Source organism: Passer montanus, unplaced genomic scaffold (assembly GCF_014805655.1).
Source record: "Passer montanus isolate IOZ18808 unplaced genomic scaffold, ASM1480565v1 scaffold41, whole genome shotgun sequence".
Lineage (NCBI taxonomy): Eukaryota > Metazoa > Chordata > Aves > Passeriformes > Passeridae > Passer > Passer montanus.
Window position 1 is genome coordinate 3,679,887 of NW_024368930.1, and position 17,299 is coordinate 3,697,185.

A 17,299-nucleotide genomic window follows, 5' to 3' on the forward strand; every position below is an offset into this window, starting at 1 on the left:
CCAAGGGCTGGAGAACCTCTGCCTTGGGGTTGTTCAGGCTAAGGACAAGAAGCTTCTAAGGAGACAATGTTGGGGCTCCCAGGGATTAAAGGAGGTTCTAAGAGGGAGAGCAACCTTTTACATGGGCAGATAGTGATAGGTCAGGGGGAATGGTTTTAGACTGAAGGAAGGTTGGGTTAGATTAGATGAGAGAAAGAATATTTTTATAGTGAGGGTGGTAAAACACTAGAACAGGTTACTCAGAGAGGTGGTGGATGTCCCATTCCTGGAAACATTCAGTGTCAGGTTGGATGAGGCTCTGAACAACCAGATCTGCTTGAAGATGTCCCTGCTCATCACAGGGGCGTTGGACAGGATGCCTTTAAAGGTTCTTTCCAGCTCAAACTATCCCGATTCTATGATTTTCTTGTTATGGGAAATGCTGGCACATCAATTCCCACTTTTTACACGATCCAGAATTACCTTGGGGTAAAAACAAGTCTGTGTCTCGGTGTCTGCCTTCTAATTTTGTACAGACAGTAACAGAGAAGTCCCTCCCACCATGGATTTACTACTACCCATAATTGTACATTGCAAGCAGGCACAGTGCAGTGCGTGGGTGACTCAAAGCCCTGGCACACATCCTCTTCACAGCTACTTATAGGAAGGATGAAAATAAACTTCTTGTTGAATTGAACATGATGTTCTGGCAACAGAGCTGCCTATTTAAGAGGCAGAGCCTCTGCCTCCTGATGGGCAGCAGAAACAAGCAGCTTCATGAGAAGCAAAAGCAGGGCACTCCCATTTCTCCTCCCTTTGCCTGGGCTCTGAGAGGGATCCTTCCCACCACCTCCCTTCCCAGCTCATCTGCAAAACCACCTGACATGAGGAACAATCAATGCAGTTGCTGCTGGCTACAGCTCATTTACTGATGGCTGGATTGATTGCTCCCTTGTCAGTCCAGGGTCCACAGGCACATGCACGTGTCCAAGTCTACCCAGTTCACTCCTCCCTTTGGAGAGGATCAGCAGAATCACATGGATCTCAGTAACACCAGCAACAGGATTCCAAAGTAGAACTTTCAGTTTCAGCTACAAATCCAAAAGAAATTCAGTTTTGTGGCAATTCTACACACAGATAATGTGCAACAGATTCTGTGAAAAAATATATTTGGGAAACAGGAACACATTTTGGGGACAGATAAGAAACCACAGAAACCTGAGCTGTTTTTCAGGATTCTGCTTGAATGCTTGCTTGAGTCTGCAGGGAGGTGAGATACAGACTAATAAGAGGAGAGGAAGAAAGGAAGGATTGTCTGAGGTGTGGGAAGTCAGCACAGCCCCACAGGCACACAGGGGCCTGTACCTGTCCCAAACTGGGCTCACACCAGCCCACACCTGCCACCTGTGCCTTTGCTGGGATGCAGCTCCCACAAGGGACAAAGCAGACTCTGCTGAGGGTAATTGTGAGGGCAGAGGACGTGGCAGCAGCCCCTGCTCCCAGGACACATCGCTGCATTGCCCTCTGGCAGCAGCCCTGGGTGCTGGTGACAAGCAGATCCTCGGCCTGCTGAGCACTCAGTCACCTGTGATTGTCCAGTATGATCAGCCTTGTGTAACAGTGCTCCCAAGACATTCATTCCCTTCAATGAGAAGGAGCCAACCTGGCAGTGTGAAGCAAATATTGATCTCTGATCAGCAGGCAGAGGCACATGTGCGAGTCGCTGCCTTCACAAACGTGACCCTGCTCCAGAGGGGACGAGCCATTTGTGGCTTTCCCCCCAAATCCACATCTGCACTCGTGCTGGTGTCCAGCAGGATCCTGGCAGGGCTCTGATGGCAGAGGGAGGGATGTTTTGCTGCAATTATACACCACACATGCTCACCAAGGGAACAAACCAGGCCCACAGCTCCCCTGCCCCTCTGAGAGCAGAGGGAGCTCATGGACATCACAGGATTCCCATGTGCTCCTTGCACTGGGAAAACAAATACCTCGAGGCCATGAGCAAACAGAGCACCTGAGGTGCCTTGAGAGCAGCTGGCTGTACCTGCAGGGTGCTCTGGGGAGAGCCACAGGTGACTGAGCTAACTTGCAATGACCTGCTCCTCTCACCCCCAGGAGGAGCACTGGGAGAACATGAGAGCAAGCAAAGTCTTTGGCTTCTTAGAGATTATAATAAATATATGTTATCATCTCTCTGAGCTCAAATTACTGGAGAAAACATTCGAAAAGTAGCCTGAAAATACACCCAGAACACTTCCCAAGCTTCACACCACTGAAGAATACCTGCTGCTTGAAGGTTTATGCTCACTTTGCACAGAACAACAGTAACACAAAGTCTTTGCAATTTTTCTGAACATGAGAAATAGCTGCACATAACATACTGTGTGTCCATCCCCTTTTACCCACACACACTTATGGTGACTACTTTAGTATTATGAGGAAATGTTGGTGTCTGTCCAAGCTTGGAGCATCTCTGACACGTGTGCAGCAATCTCTGATCTGTACCAGACACCACTTGCAGCACAGTGGCTCTGGTGCCTCCAGTTGTGTTCAGTTCCCCAGAGGCAGCTGCAGTCACCTCTGAGGTGCTGCCAGTCCAGCTCCCCTCACTGATCTCTTGGCATCCCTTGGTTTAAACTACCAGAGGAGCAAAGTCCTGGGCTGAGCACTCTTAATATGAGACCATGGCAATTCCAGTGACACTGGGGGAAGCTGGACAGAGGTAGGAGCAGCCTGCAAGTAACTTAAGCATTTTCAAGAAAGGTTCAAGACCTTTCCCAAAAGAGCTGGCCCCACAGGTGCTCAGAGAACACTCCTGCCTCACCAGACAGCACAGAAATACCCAAACCTAGGTTTTCACAACAAGGTTTCACAACCTAGGTTTTCTTGGGTGTTTTTCATAACACCCAAGAACAGAAGAGCATTAATTGGCTGTTTTTCCCAGAAGCAAGAAATAGATATCCAAATCAGCTGAAAGGAAATCATTACTGTCACACAACAGAAGTGTTGGACTATGTGAGTGCTCCCCATGGAGCTCACAGTCACCTTGCTGAGGTGAGTCCACGTGGGGCTGAGTCCCTGGGTGAAAAAAGAATAGAAATGAAAAGCACAAGACTCACCAGCCGTGACCATGCTGTGTTGCAGCAGTGCTGGAGCCTCCTGTCCACCTCAGACCTTCACATGGCAGCTCCAGCCATGGCTGCTGGGCACACAGGAGCCAGGCTGGCCCAGGTGAGCCCTCCTCACCCAGGGGCAGGGACTTCACTGGAAATGAGGCAGGACTGATTAAAAATCACCTGCCTTACACAAAATCCCCTCTCTGCAAAGCCTGTGAGGACCATCCATAGTCACTGAGGGCTCAGGTTTTAGCCTTCCCAAAGGCTCCTTCAGGGCAGGTGCCTGTTTCATCCTCCAGAACCTCACACCAGAGTGATTCTCCCCTGCTCTGCAGTCTGCTAGTAATTGTTATTCAGCTGGAGTTTGTTTCCTTTAAATCTGGGATTTGAGCATCCCCTCTCTGGCTCCTCAGGCTCTCCATGCCCCGTTCTGGCTGTGCTCCCTGTGGTGTGAGGGCAGCCGGGGCCATGTCCCCAGGCCCGGTGTCCCTGAGGTGTGGCGCGTTCCTGAGGCCACGGCTCCTCCCAGGGATGGACAGTCCCTTCTCACGAAACTCACTGAGCTCAGCACACAGGGGTGTTTCTGCTTCTGCCAGAGACAGGATTCCACATGTATCAGCTTCAGGGAAAACATGAAATAAATATTGAGAACAGAGCACCTGGTGCTCTGAGCCTGCAGCACCCAGAGGCCGGCTCACCCAGGCAGAGGCACAAACTCACCCAAAATGGTTTCTTACATTGAAGCTCCTTCAGGAGGGGTGTGGATTTTGACAGGGGTGACCTGTGCTGCCTGCAGGTGGGTCCTGAAGGTGCTCCTGGGGCTGCCAGACCCCGCTGTGGGGGTGAGGTGCCCTCATGGAGGAGCTCGGGCAGGGCGCGCTCTGCCCTGCAGCAGCCACGGGCGTCTGGCTCTGAGAGGTGACCAGACAAGGCCGTGGAGTCACTTCACACGTGATAAAGTGTACAGCACGTGTCACAGTTGAGATGGCCACAATTCTCAGAGCATCCCTGTACAATCCCAGAAGGCTTCCACCCATACACAGCAACACCACTCCAGGAGGGTGCAAGTGTCTGCCCTTCTTGTTCTTCAGCCCACCCTTTCATACCCCTTATGTGGATGCACTGTGCCCATGTGCCCTCTGTTCCCTCTCTTGGTGATTGGTCAGCACACGCTCCATGGCTCGTTGCTGTCAGTGCTGCTCACCTGCTTCTCACAGCTGTGCCCACTGGGGATGGGGCTGGGCCACAACCCCATCCAGTGACCCCAAACTGTGCCACATACAGCCCTGTTCCCAGTCACCACAGACTGTGCCACACACAGCCCCACCCCAATCATCAAAAACTGTGTGCCTGCACAGCCCCATCCAATGACCCCAAATTGTGCCACACACAGCCCCACCCCAATGACCCCAAACTGTGCCACACACAGCCCACCCCAGTGACCCCAAACTGTGTGCTACAAACAGAACCCCACCCCAATGACCCCAAACTGTGCCACACACAGCCTCATCCCACTGACCCCAAACTGGGTGCCTGCAGTGAAGTCCTGCAGAAAGGGGGTCTGGAGCCCCAAATCCCCCCGGGCCAGCTCAGCAGAGCCCGGGCTGAGCTCCAGCCCCTGTGACCCAGCACTGCCAGGGCACCTGGAGCCCTTCACCTTCAGCAGCTGCCCAGGCCCAGCCACCCCACAGCAGCTCGGGAAGGAAGTGAAAGTTGTTTCTGGGCACAGAGAGGCTTCTCCTGAACAGCAGAAATAACAAATAGTCCCGAAATGTCCCCAGACCTTGATAGCAACATTGTCAGAGGTTTTTGCCACTTCTCGTTTGATTGTGACTCTCCCTGTCCTTGCTGTTTTCACTCTATCCCCACCTTCCTGAAACCCTGTTAGAAATTTATTTTTAACCAAAGTCCAAAGTCTTGTGACTGTGACGCAAAGTTTGGAAGTGTGGTCTGTATCTCTGAAAAGGCCAGAATAAACCCCTGCAATGCTCTCATGTGCACATATTCCTGTGTCTGTCTGCACCTTTGCCTTCTGCTGAAGGTAAAGCTGAGGGTGTGCTCAGAAAAACGAGCACTTACATGTATTTATCAAAGCCAGAAGGGAAATGGGGTTTAAATAATCAATCATCATACATATTGTATATAAATACAGAGCATTCACGCAGAATCAAAGAATATTCATATACATTTCCATTCTCATACTGTTCTAATTATTCTATTAGGCTTTTAATCTCCCAGTTTAAAGGGGCCTCTGAAATCTAATATACAGATTTGTGAGAATCTATTAATCTCGCATGTCAGGGCTATAATTAAGAATGGCTGAGAGAAGCATATGAGCAGCAGGTCAGGTGGACCTTTCATCTGCAGAGGAGCTCTCCAAGCAAGGCATTCTTCCCTGATTTATATTACAAAATGCACTTTATCTGTTTCAAACAAAACCTAGCTGGACTTGTGTAATTTCCAAGACATGCAGGGAGGAGTCAAAGGGTAACAGGAATTTAAAATACATGTTTAAAGCCTTTAGTTTCAGCATCATTCCTGTTCCAGTTGGGATTATTGCAGCTTCTGCTGCTGGAGTATCTGACCCAGAGGTCAGGAGAAAAGCCTTAGGTGATACAAAGCATTAAGAAGGGAGAGTGAGTTAGGCTGTAGGTGTTGCTGCACAAGAGCTCTTCTATCTAAGGTTTCTGTTGGTGTGAATTTGGTGCAGTAGTTGTGGTGATTCCTGTTGCCAAAGATGAGAGTTTTAATTAAAGTCCAGAGAGCTTAATTAACAAAGGGTGAGGAGTTGTTGGTCTGACAACGTATGACCACAGAGTTGATTTAGAAAGTATATTGGGTGGGGCTTACAAAACAAGGAAAAACTAGAATTAGGTGATTTTACTGGGGTTTTTTTGCACTGTGTTAACAATTACTTAATTTTTCCATATTTGATAAAATGTAGATCCCGTTACAGCATGACTTTATAATAATTCATTTCTATACCCGGCAGAGGAACAACTGCAGCAGTTTGCAGTGTGGTCCCTGCTCTGAGTGCCTCTTTGTGTCTGTAACTTCATCTCGGGCTTGGCAACATCTGCTGGGAGCAGGCGATGAGAATGCTCAGCGCCGCCAGAGCGCAGGCCAGGCAGCATCGGGAGCTCTGTCCGATCTGCTGGCTGCATTCTGACACGAAAGCCAGCAAATGCAGCCTCTGTGTGTGTGTCTGCCTGCCTAGGGGAGGGCTCCAATTACCTGAGATCCTCTGCAGATACCCAGTGCCTGGTGGGGGAGTCTCATTTAGTATGCGCAATAAAATCGCTGTGGCACCGATCATATGATTGGGAGAGTCAATCCTGAGGCAGCACTACTGAGAAGGGGAGGTGGAACCAAGACACTCCGCTCAGACAGCCGGGCTGTGAGCAGCACACGAATTGCACTCAGCAGGCAGGAGCAGAGCTGGGGGATCAGGCTGCTGGATGAAAATCACAGCAGAGCTTTGTTTCTGCCCAGCCTGCCCCTTGTCAGGATGCGCCGCTGGTGTGAGTAGGGAAAAGGAAACGCGCTGCTGTGTGTGATGAAAAGGTGAAGGCAGTGATAGAGGCAGAAGATCTCTGTGAAACTCCTTTGATAACCACCTTGAGAGTGAATTTTACCTCTGGAGAGTGCTGACTGTCTGGAAAGTCAGATGAAAAGGATGTGGATTCCAAGGAAGCATTTCACTGACAGCAGAGCAAACTAGAGGAGAACTTTTACCTGCATTCCTGGCACTTGGGAAAAATAAGAAAGAATTCTCTGCCAGGATTTTTTTTTTTTTTTTTTTTCCTTCTTCACGAGTCCTGGAGAGAGATTTTGTAGTCCCCTCCTGAGGAAAACACCAACCAGAAGTCAGAATTCTACAGACTTTCCAAAGAACAGGCATGGTTCAAAATGTGATTTTGGTGTTTTTCCGCAGGCGACTCAGCCAAAGACCCGCTGTTGAGGAGCTAGAAAGAAGGAATATACTGAAACGTGAGTACTTCTTTTTCCTAAAGTATTTTATGTATGTCTGTTGAAATTAGTGATTGCATGTCCAGAACATATTATTTTGAAATAGACAAATTAATTCACTGGGATAATTTTCTGTACCTAAAAGTTTTTTATTTTTCACAAAGACTTGCAATTTGAGGACAAAAAGAACTGTTCAGGTTCAGGCTTTCAAATAATTTTCATTCTGATTCCACTGTTACTGGTGTCCAAGAGGGGAATACAATCTGAGTGTCACAGTTCCCTGAGAATTGGAGTGACATTTTTCAAGATATGGATTTTCAGGGCAAGCACTGTCAATAGAGTGGCTGGGGGAAGCATCCTTGCAGAGATGTGATTCTGTCCAGATCTTTTTGCTCATGTCACTGGAGATCTTCCAAAGCCAAGTCACAGATCAGCCTGAGATACCAGAATTATTGGAGGGCCAGTCCCAGGCCTGTTACAGGCACTGTCACAGAGGAGTGTTCTCAGCAGCTCTCAAATTCACAAGGCAAAACTTGCAACTTTTTTCCTAAGTGTTTCCAAGGGATCAAACAAGTGATGGACATAATCCCTTCCCTTAAAACTGCTGAATTAGGGGAAGGTGAGAGCCAGCTTTGAAATTGTCTCCACTATGGATCTCAAAAGGAGAAATCCCTCTGCTATTGAGTCTCTTTAGCTCTGAAAGACAAAACCCAGAATGATGTGAACTATAGATTCTCATTAAACAAGCATAAAACTGTCACACAAGCAGTGCTGCCTACCTACACTGTTTGATTTGTATTTAATCATGAGATTGTAATTCACTAGGGAAAAAAGTCATCAGCATTGCATTACCTACAATTTTGTGTCTTGAAACTTTCTTAGTGATTTCTAGGGAAAAACCTTATGCTCTTGCCATTGAAGTTATTGGGGATTTTATTTCAGTTTTCACACAAAGGGGTTCCACAAGCAGCCTGTATTTAGCAGTGTTTTCTGTACAGTTCCAATGCACAGATCACACACAGTAAAATGAGCTCTATTTTGCATGTGCACAGCTTGAGGAGGAAAGGAAACCTCTTTGCAACATGGGTGGGTGAACTTGGCCAAACTTCATCTGTCATGTACCAGAGAGGCAGGAAAATTCAATAACCCAAGATCCTGAACTATATGGAGACAGATTTTTAAGAGTCAGTAACCAAGATCTCTGAAAATCTGTTTCTTTGGGTTTTTTCCCTGGCTAAGGAAAAGCTGATCTCCACTGAAAAAATCTGTTCCTTTATGTTTACTTTTTGAAGTGTGTTGGTTACATCCTTAATCTGGGTTAAACTGACCAGTTTTAATAATAAAAAAGTTTGAATACATTCATATAATGAGCTTAGAGAGAGATAAAGCAGAAAGAAGATAAAGCAGAATTAAAGATACTTCCTGCATACCAGCTAAACATACTGGTCTAGATTTGTATCTCATTTATAGAGCTCCCAGCATGGAGCAGATGTATTGACTTCTGTTGAGTTGCTCAGGCTTTATACAGGTTCAGCTGGGATCAGAACCACTTCCATTTTATCTACCTCTGCCATTATAATAAAAGTTGAGTATCCTGTATAGCTGTAGCAGTATAAAAGCCCTTCAGTGAAATCCCCACAACCTCCTCCAGGTGTAATAAGGGTCTGTGCAAGTTTAAGATGTGCATTTCCCACCATCTTTAATGTCCATAATTGGTACTGCTGACAGAAGTTCTTTTGTGGACTCAGAATTCACATTTGTACAACTCTGGTAAAAGAAAAACGTATTGCAAAGTACAACTACTGCCCTTTAAAGCAAATCTCAGCAAGATTTGAAAAAATGATTTCTTACCTCCTTTAGGGAGTTGTTTCTGAGATAAAAGTAACACTTAAAGAGCAAACTTAAAGCCAGCACTTTCTTACAATTTTGTTGATTTTCCAAGTCCTTTAACCACAGAAACACTGCTGGCTTCCCACCAAGCATGAAAAGCAAATGAACTAAAATCACAGCCCAGGTGTCAGATGTGTCCTTGCTGAGCAGAACGCTGAACCCAGAGCCAAGGAGGCATCTCTTGAGCCCCACTGTGCAGTCCCTGCTTCATTGTGAGCCCAAGGAGATGCTTTAGTGTCACACAGAATGAGTTCCAGATCTACACAGGCCCCCTCAGCACTGGGAGCATCTCTGCTGAGATTTACAAAACCAGCCCTCAGCAGTGAATGGATCTGTGTGGGCAGAAGGATGGTGATGGGAAAAGCCTCTCTGGGCTGCCTGAGTAATAATGCCTGAGTTCTAGAATCCCTTGCCAGCATTTCATGTCAAATCTCAGGTTATTTTTTTTTGTAAAAGAACTATTTCTTTTACCCCTTGGAGCTTGAAATAAGCACTGAACTCAAGTGAATAATTTAATATATTTAGAAAAGTATTTTTTCATCAGAAATGTGTATTTTGGGCTTTTCTTCAGGAATTACAGTCATAGAATCACTGAAAGGTTTGGATTGGAAGAGACCTTAAAAATCATCTTGTTTCAGCCTCTGCCATGGGCAGGCACCCTTTCCACAGGTCCAGGTTGCTCCAAGCCCCATCCAGTCTGCCTCAAAGGCTTTCAGGGACGGAGCAGCCACAGCTTCTCTGGACAGTTCTTTCACTGCATATCACATCGTATCTTTAAAAGACACTACACCACAGAAAATTATCTATTTTTAATTTTAAAAAATTACAAAATAGGAATATCTACTGTAAAATGGGTGAATTAAATCTGAATGAATAGCTTCTTGCAGGTGTCTCTATATCTAAGAATACCCTCTACTTTTGAAAGCCTGTTCTTTTACACATTGCAGACTGAAATAGCTGCTCATCCCTGACACAGCACTAATTTTAGCTGACCTGTTCTCTTTACATTTTGTGCCTTGCCACTGAACTGTAATGCAGCACATTATAGCATTTTAAATTCATTTGATTCCCAATTCTGCCAGGTGGAGCTGTGCGCTTCTATGTTATTTTAAATAGATTTGATTGCATCCCAGTGTCATCTAATGAGTGAAAAAATCAGCGAGAGAAATGCTTCATTGTTAAAAATATCTTGGAAATCCATCTGCAGTGCTAGTGGGTTTTGGAGGCATAGTAGAAATCACGTGTGTGCTTTAACACTGGAAATATCTAATGCAAGCAGTATAATCAGCCTCAGAGTAGTACCCAGAGAATCCCTGAATGGTTAAACCTTTTTCTCTGGCTCTGCAGCTTTGTTCAGGTCACGGGCTCACGCCTTAATTTAGTAACAGATAGTACTGGGAATAGAAACGCCATTAACTCCTTTCCTAAGGCAGGGGATCTATTTCTCAGCGTTACAGCACTCTGGGCTATTTTTAGAGGCAGTGTGTAGGAGTTCTCACGGCTGGAATGTTAATAGGCACAACACACAAAGACAGGGGCTGAGCTCAGAGCTCTGCACAGGAGTCCTGGCAGGAGGAAGGGGTCTCATGTCAGGGAAAGCCAAGGTGCCAGCCAGTGCCAGGAGTGATGCAGCCTGGTAGAGCAGCGCTGGGGACAGAACGGGCTCTCCCTGGAGCTGCTGCAATGATTCTGAGCATCTGACAGCATGAATGGCTCCAGCAATATGATGGGGAGTAAAAAAGGATGATTGATCAGCTATGGAGTGTGTTGATTTTCCTTCTGAGGTTTATCCCAGTGGAGCGTTGGTGTGGCTGTTTCATTAAATCCCCGCGGAGTTCGGAGCTGACACTGGCACCGTGTCCTCACGGAGAGGTGACTCCGTGCTCCAGCTCACACCAGAGATGCACTGAGTTACCAAAACACACAACTTCCAGCTGCTCCTTGGGCTGTGCTCATTATTGCCTGGAACCTGGGAAAACACCAAACTTCCTCATGAGGAAAGTCATCTTCTTTTTTATATTCTCTGCAGAACGAAATGATCAAACGGAACAGGAGGAGAGGAGGGAAATCAAGCAGAGACTGACAAGAAAGGTAAAACCTTGCAATACCTCCTATCAGCTTTTAGAAATTTAGTAAAATTACTATAATATCACCTAGCCATGGAGGTTATTATTACACAGAACCTCCCTTAATATGCATCCTCCTCAGCAGTGTCTGGTAGCAGTGTCTGGTAATATCAATTATAGACATACATATCTCAGCTAGATGAGATTTACTAGAATATTTAGATACAAACTTACTCAGAAAATGGGTATTATGGCATATTTGTCAGCTCCATTGCTGGTAAAGGACTTTTTCATTGTAGCAGAGCTGACTCCCTGCTGAACACCAGGTCTGCTCCCATAGTACATTTCTTTTTGCATTTAAAATATTCTCAGAATAAGGACGAGATCTTGTTGTTCTGTTCTTAGAATCCCTAATGGAATTACAGACCAAACATGCTGATAACTTGTTCAGGCTAGACTGAAATTCTTACAGTAGATCTAGTGCTGAGAATCTCACACAGACAATCTGCCTCTGCCTGTAGTAGAACATCCTCCAGCATCCAGAATTGTCCAGAGATCATAAAAAATCCATCATGATTCCTTTACATGTTGAAAATATATTTTAGCAATATCTGGGTTAAAATATTTTCTACTTTTGTCCATGATAAAGGCACTGTGCTGTAACTCCATTTAAACCATTATTACTCTCCTAGCAGTTCTCCAAATGGTGAAATATTTCCCTGGAGTTTCCAGGGGCTGGATGGTTTTCCATATTTGTAAATGCACACTGAGCCAAGATGAAAAGAAGCAAATATTGAATTTTTTACTGATTCATTTGTTATTAACCCTGGTTTTATTTCACAAAAATTCTGAATACAGCTTAACCAGAGACCTACAGTTGATGAACTGAGAGACAGAAAGATCCTGATTCGATTCAGTGATTATGTGGAAGTGGCAAAAGCACAGGACTACGACAGGAGAGCAGACAAACCATGGACACGACTGTCAGCAGCAGACAAGGTACTGGCAAACCACAAAGTTCTGCTTTCTCCGTGCTTTGTAATGATACATCCCATTCTCAACAGACTTGAACCTCTGCAACATTTCATCTCTGTAAACTTTACCATGATTTTTTATGTTGCAATCATACCAATGTCATAAGAAAGCCTATTTAGTACTTGAAAGGCTTCTACCCACACACCCAGAAAGGTGGATACAATATTTGGGCTCCAAATCAAAACCATTTCCAGCCGATAGAGTATTAACCTTTATTCTCAGACTGGAAGTTTTGTCCCAAACATGCAAAGATTTCCTCTCCTGTTTCCTGTGAATGCTCCAGGAGGCACTGGACCCACATTCTCCCGAGCCTGAGCTCTCATTTTGTCCCATCACATACCTGCCACGCAGCTGATTCACAGCCCAATTTAAGTGTCACATTTAGAGGCTTGAGCAGTAAGAATAGCTCACCATGATTCCAGCCAGAACACTGGGAAGTTTCAGGGCTGCAGGGAGCAGAAGGAGCAGGATGCTGAGACAATGGCTGGAAAATGGCAAACACAGGACTGTTAACGTGGCTTTGTGCTGAGATATCAAACACTTTGGTTTCCATCCCAGTGTCCCCCCAGTAAGGCAAAAATGGGTTTAGAGGACTCACAGAAAAGGAACAGAGCACTTCTGCTCCTGTAGCTGCTCTCCCAAACTCTCTAAAATGGTGAATAAGCTATTCCATAGTAATCAACAGAATAAGGGTTTTATATTTTCCTTGTATGTACTTTTATTACAATTAGACTTTTCCTGGTTGTACTGTGTCAGTGTTCACGTTTCAATTAACAAGGCAGGTTGAAGAAAGTGACAGTTCTGCTCATCCTGGTGGCACACATCAGGAAGTCAGGGTCAGAGCTGTACCTTTGCATTTGTGACTGAAAAATGGATCAATTTCTTGGCAGCTTCTCCTAATCCTTAATAAATTTTAACTGGAATCTTATTAGATGTGAGACAACCAGCTCTGAGGTGTTATTCTGTCAGAATTGCTTCTAGACAGCAGTGACCCTGTCAGCAATCAATATCAAATGAGAAGTATTGTGTCACCAATCCATACAACCCAAACATTCAGCATTTATACCAGCACAGAGTGCTCTGCTATACCCAATCCTTGGTTTTTCTACCCCAGAAAACTGTTCTGCCCCACAGGTCTGGGATTTTAATCACAAACACAACATAATTTGTTCATGTTTTTCTCTTTTTGATTCCTAGGCAGCAATTCGGAAGGAGCTGAATGAATACAAAAGCAATGAAATGGAGGTTCATGCATCGAGCAAACATTTGACAAGGTCAGTTTTCCACCTGTTTATTTCTGCTGCTTCCTAAAAACTCTGCTTGACTCCTGAACCTGTGGATTTCACTCTTACATGCTGGGTGTGGGAGAATAGGCAGAGGGAGGTTAATATTGAAAGAAAATGGGAGCGTTTCTTTTCCTGAAGAGAACCCAATTTTCTGATTTTTTGGAGGGGTTTTATTAGCACATTCCAAGAAACCTGCAGACATTCTCCAGAGCATCCCTCAGCTGGCATTCATTGCACCAAAGATAGGACAAAAAAGAAATAAAGTATGTAACACAGAAAACAATATGAATTTTTTAAAGTAGAACAACTTAATACACTGTTTAAAGATCTCTGAATGAAATGTACTTGAGTCTGCAGCCTTATCACAAACACTGAAAATTCCCTGCTCAGAAATACAGAACTGCACTGACCATAACAGGCCCAGGGGTAATGCCTTTGTTCTAATTGGATTTGTTCTAAAGGATTCAGCCTGGGGATTTCAGTATTCCCTGTCAGTGCAGTTGCTATTGGAAGGAGCCCCAGGTAAATTAATGACACTTAACTCCCTGGCAGGAGGAGGTCAGGAGAGAGAACAGGGCTGGGCTGGTGTCACTCTCCACGTGACTGGAGATTCCACTGGGAGCCTGGTCAGGGCAGTGCCTGCTCCATGTGCCAGCCCTGGTGCCAGGGACTGTGTTCAAACACAGATTAAAACATTCATTTCCCTTCTTCAAGAGGAGGAACAACATGAGAGGCTGATTGCACAGCCACTGGTATTTGCAAAAAGGCATCATGAAAGGCAAAGCAGCTTCACTGCATTGATGGAATGAAGGTGGGAAGGGAAAAGGGGTGGCTGCAGCTTCAGTCTGGCAGTGAGCTACACATTTCCTAATTGGAGCTACCTGGGGATTTTGAGTACATGATAATGAGAGATTTGGAAATTTGTTCAGGATATTAGGAGTAAACAGGCTTCCAATTTACAATTAGTGCTAGGGCATTACATATGATTGGGGTTTTAATTATGGATCTCAGCCAAAAGAACAAGCCTCCAGAGCAAGAAGAATATTTATTCTAGGCTCACAAGACTATCACACATTTCACCAACAGTATCTCCTCATTCTTCACGAAGCATTTCAACATTGCTTAACTCTTAAAAAAAACAAGATCACTGCACAGTGAAGAATATTGCTACCAGTGACAAACTGTGGCTTCATTTACTAAAAGAAAAAACCCACATCAACTACATACCTGGATTTGCAATTGCATTCCCAAAGAAATGCAGACAAGGTACACTGGCCCTGAGGACTGTACCTGCACTGCAGTCGTGGCACAGGGCTGGGAATGTGCTGGGGAAAATTAAGAGTTGCTAATATTCATCAGCACTGTCACTGTACCTTTGAACAAAATCAATACTTCTGTGGGCTTTTAAAAATGTTGGTAATCTAAAATAAAATAATTGAATAAAAAATAATTGAATTCTATTGCAAAGTGGTTTGAAAAATGTCTCTCTTTTCTCCTAGATTTCACAGGCCATAGAAATTTTCTTCTGAGAAGAATCTGTCTTTACTTTTTGATATTGCTGCTGGACACACATCAGGGAACGCTGACGCCTTTCCCTGAGTTCAGTGCAGGCTCCCTGGACGTTGATGTGACAGAAGGACTCTGCAGTGAAGCCTCTGCAGCACTTGGGGACAGGACGCCAGCCCCGAGCTCTGGAGGCAGAAGAGTCTGGCCTGTGGAGTGGGACAAGCTGCTGGAAAAGACTGAATGAAGCTACTTGGGAGAGCCTCCTCCTCTCCTTTCCCACCTGAGTGGAACTGTTTGCAGGCTGCCTTGGAAAAGGAGATGTTGTGCATGTACAGGCTTCACCATTCCAAGGCCTCTGACATAAATGGACATGACACTCTGTCATCCAGTATTACGTTGACAAGACATTTTGAACTTACCACAATTAGTTTGTAAAACACCTGAGTTCATGTTCTAAAAACTAATTTAATGTATTATAATTTCATTCTTTTTTATATACTGTCTAACAGAATCACAGCTGCAAGCATTTTTGATTCCTGTTACTTTTGTTCTTTAATTAAATGACTACTTATTGCAGGAAATGAACATGTTTCCTAAAGCTCTTTTTTTCCCCAGGGATAATTGGGAAGAGATGATAATTATTGTGCACCAAACCATTTGACTTCTTCATCAACACAGGGTCTGCAAAAGGATGATCTCAACTAAGGTTTTCCATAAGCTGGTTGTCACTCTGCACCAGCTGAGGCTCTGACCCTCTAAAAATGACAATTTGGTTCACTGTTATTCCAAATTACTAAATTGGAACAACCAGAGGCAGAAATGTAACAATGTACTTTGATGTTGAGCAAACAAATGGTTTTAATGCTTTCTTGACAGTAAGAAGAAAAAAGTTACTAAATGCTAATAACAAGGCAAATGGAACTGGTTGAGAAAAATGTAAAGCCAGGCATTTTAATAATGCCTGACATGGAGAAGCACCTGAGGAGTTACTCAATGCTACTAAAAAAAAAAAAACTTGTGAGAAAAATAACACATTGATAGCTGGGAATCACATGTGATGAGACAAAAAAGGGTGAATCCACTCACCAGACAAACATTTCTCTGCAAGACTCTGAAGTGCTGCCATTCCAGGCAGTCATGCAATGTTAAAAACTTGAAAAAGGCATTCTTGGTCCTGTAGCTTCATTGAGATGATCTCCATGAAGTGTGAAAATAATAAAATGCAGTTTGTCAAAGTGCTTGTATAGACTACAACTGAATTGCTGTGAGGTGGGGAACAGCCCCCACACAGTGTCAGTTCTGGCAGGCTGGGATGGAATCACAGGAACTGGAGCTGCTCCTGGAGAAACTGCCAGGCAGGAGTGGAAGGTAAGGACACAGTGCAACCCAAAATCTGGGTCAGTGCAGTGGGAGAAGGAACTAAGGACTCCTGGGAGAGGTGGTGTCAACATTTTAATTTGACTATCAGCTGAAGGCTTGAATGACCCCATCACTTGGTCCAAAGATGTGGTTTTTTTCTCTTTATTGTAATTTTTTAACTTGCTGACTTTTCACAGAAATATGCAACATCATAACTAGCCTTTTAACATACACATATCTATCATTTTATTATTAATAATATAGGAGTAATTCTTAACAACAATACAATGATAGTCCAGGTGCAATGTACAAAAGGGCTGAACAGAAAGGAGAGCAAAGTTTCATCAGCAGAAGAAGCATTTTCAGTTTGAGATGAGCCACTGTTAACTACAAACTAAACCTGGCTAATAACCCATGTACAGCATGTCCTGTTTAGCAGGGATGCCCACTTCCACTGGCAATAAATATGATACAAAACACATGAATATTATATTGAAAAACATAATAAAAACAAGTTAGCAAGGCTAACTTAAGAGCAGGTTTTAAATGCCAAACAGTGTCCCTGAGCTGTCACTGCTGCACCTGAAGCTCTGAGTGGCTCCATCCTCTCCGTGCTCTGATCCTTCCTCAGCCAGCCCAGCCTCTGCTCTGCTCCTGGGGAGGCACAGCCTGTGACAGCTCCAGAGCCACGGAGCCCTGGCACTCAGCACTGCTGGGGGGCTGTGGGGCTGTCTGGACACTCCCTGGGCCGTGGATGTGCTCAGCTCCTGCTGGAATTTGGGATCACACCTCAGAGGGCACATTCGGCTCAGGGAGGGAAAGGGAAACAGGCCGGCAGTGCACAGTGCACAATTCCTGGCAGTAACTAAAAACAAGACAGGAGTATTATTTTTCCCACGTGGCCTCATTGTAAGAGAGATTTTGGGCCTTGCAGTGCACTTTTAAAGCCTTGTACAGTTTAGAGAGAAGTCCTGTTTCATTCAGATGAAATTCAATCAGAGCAGTGGAAAGAACAGTTTAACATCTCAAGGAGTCCATCTAGTGGAGATCACAGTGAGCACAGGCCCAAAAAAACCCCAAACCACACCAA

General features: G+C 44.9%; 1 protein-coding gene across 2 annotated transcripts in view; it reads left to right on the forward strand.

Moving 5' to 3' along the window:
• The window catches only part of PHACTR3 (phosphatase and actin regulator 3), a 100,574-nt gene extending 84,489 nt beyond the window's left edge, over positions 1-16,085 (forward strand). For both annotated transcript variants that reach the window (XM_039719354.1, XM_039719355.1), the window contains exons 9-13: positions 7,033-7,088; positions 10,987-11,048; positions 11,882-12,022; positions 13,256-13,332; positions 14,844-16,085. In XM_039719354.1, the coding sequence (XP_039575288.1) occupies positions 7,033-7,088; positions 10,987-11,048; positions 11,882-12,022; positions 13,256-13,332; positions 14,844-14,859 (352 nt within the window). In that variant the 3' untranslated portion in view covers positions 14,860-16,085. The remainder of the gene's footprint in view (positions 1-7,032; positions 7,089-10,986; positions 11,049-11,881; positions 12,023-13,255; positions 13,333-14,843) is intronic.
• Positions 16,086-17,299: the final 1,214 nt, after the last annotated feature.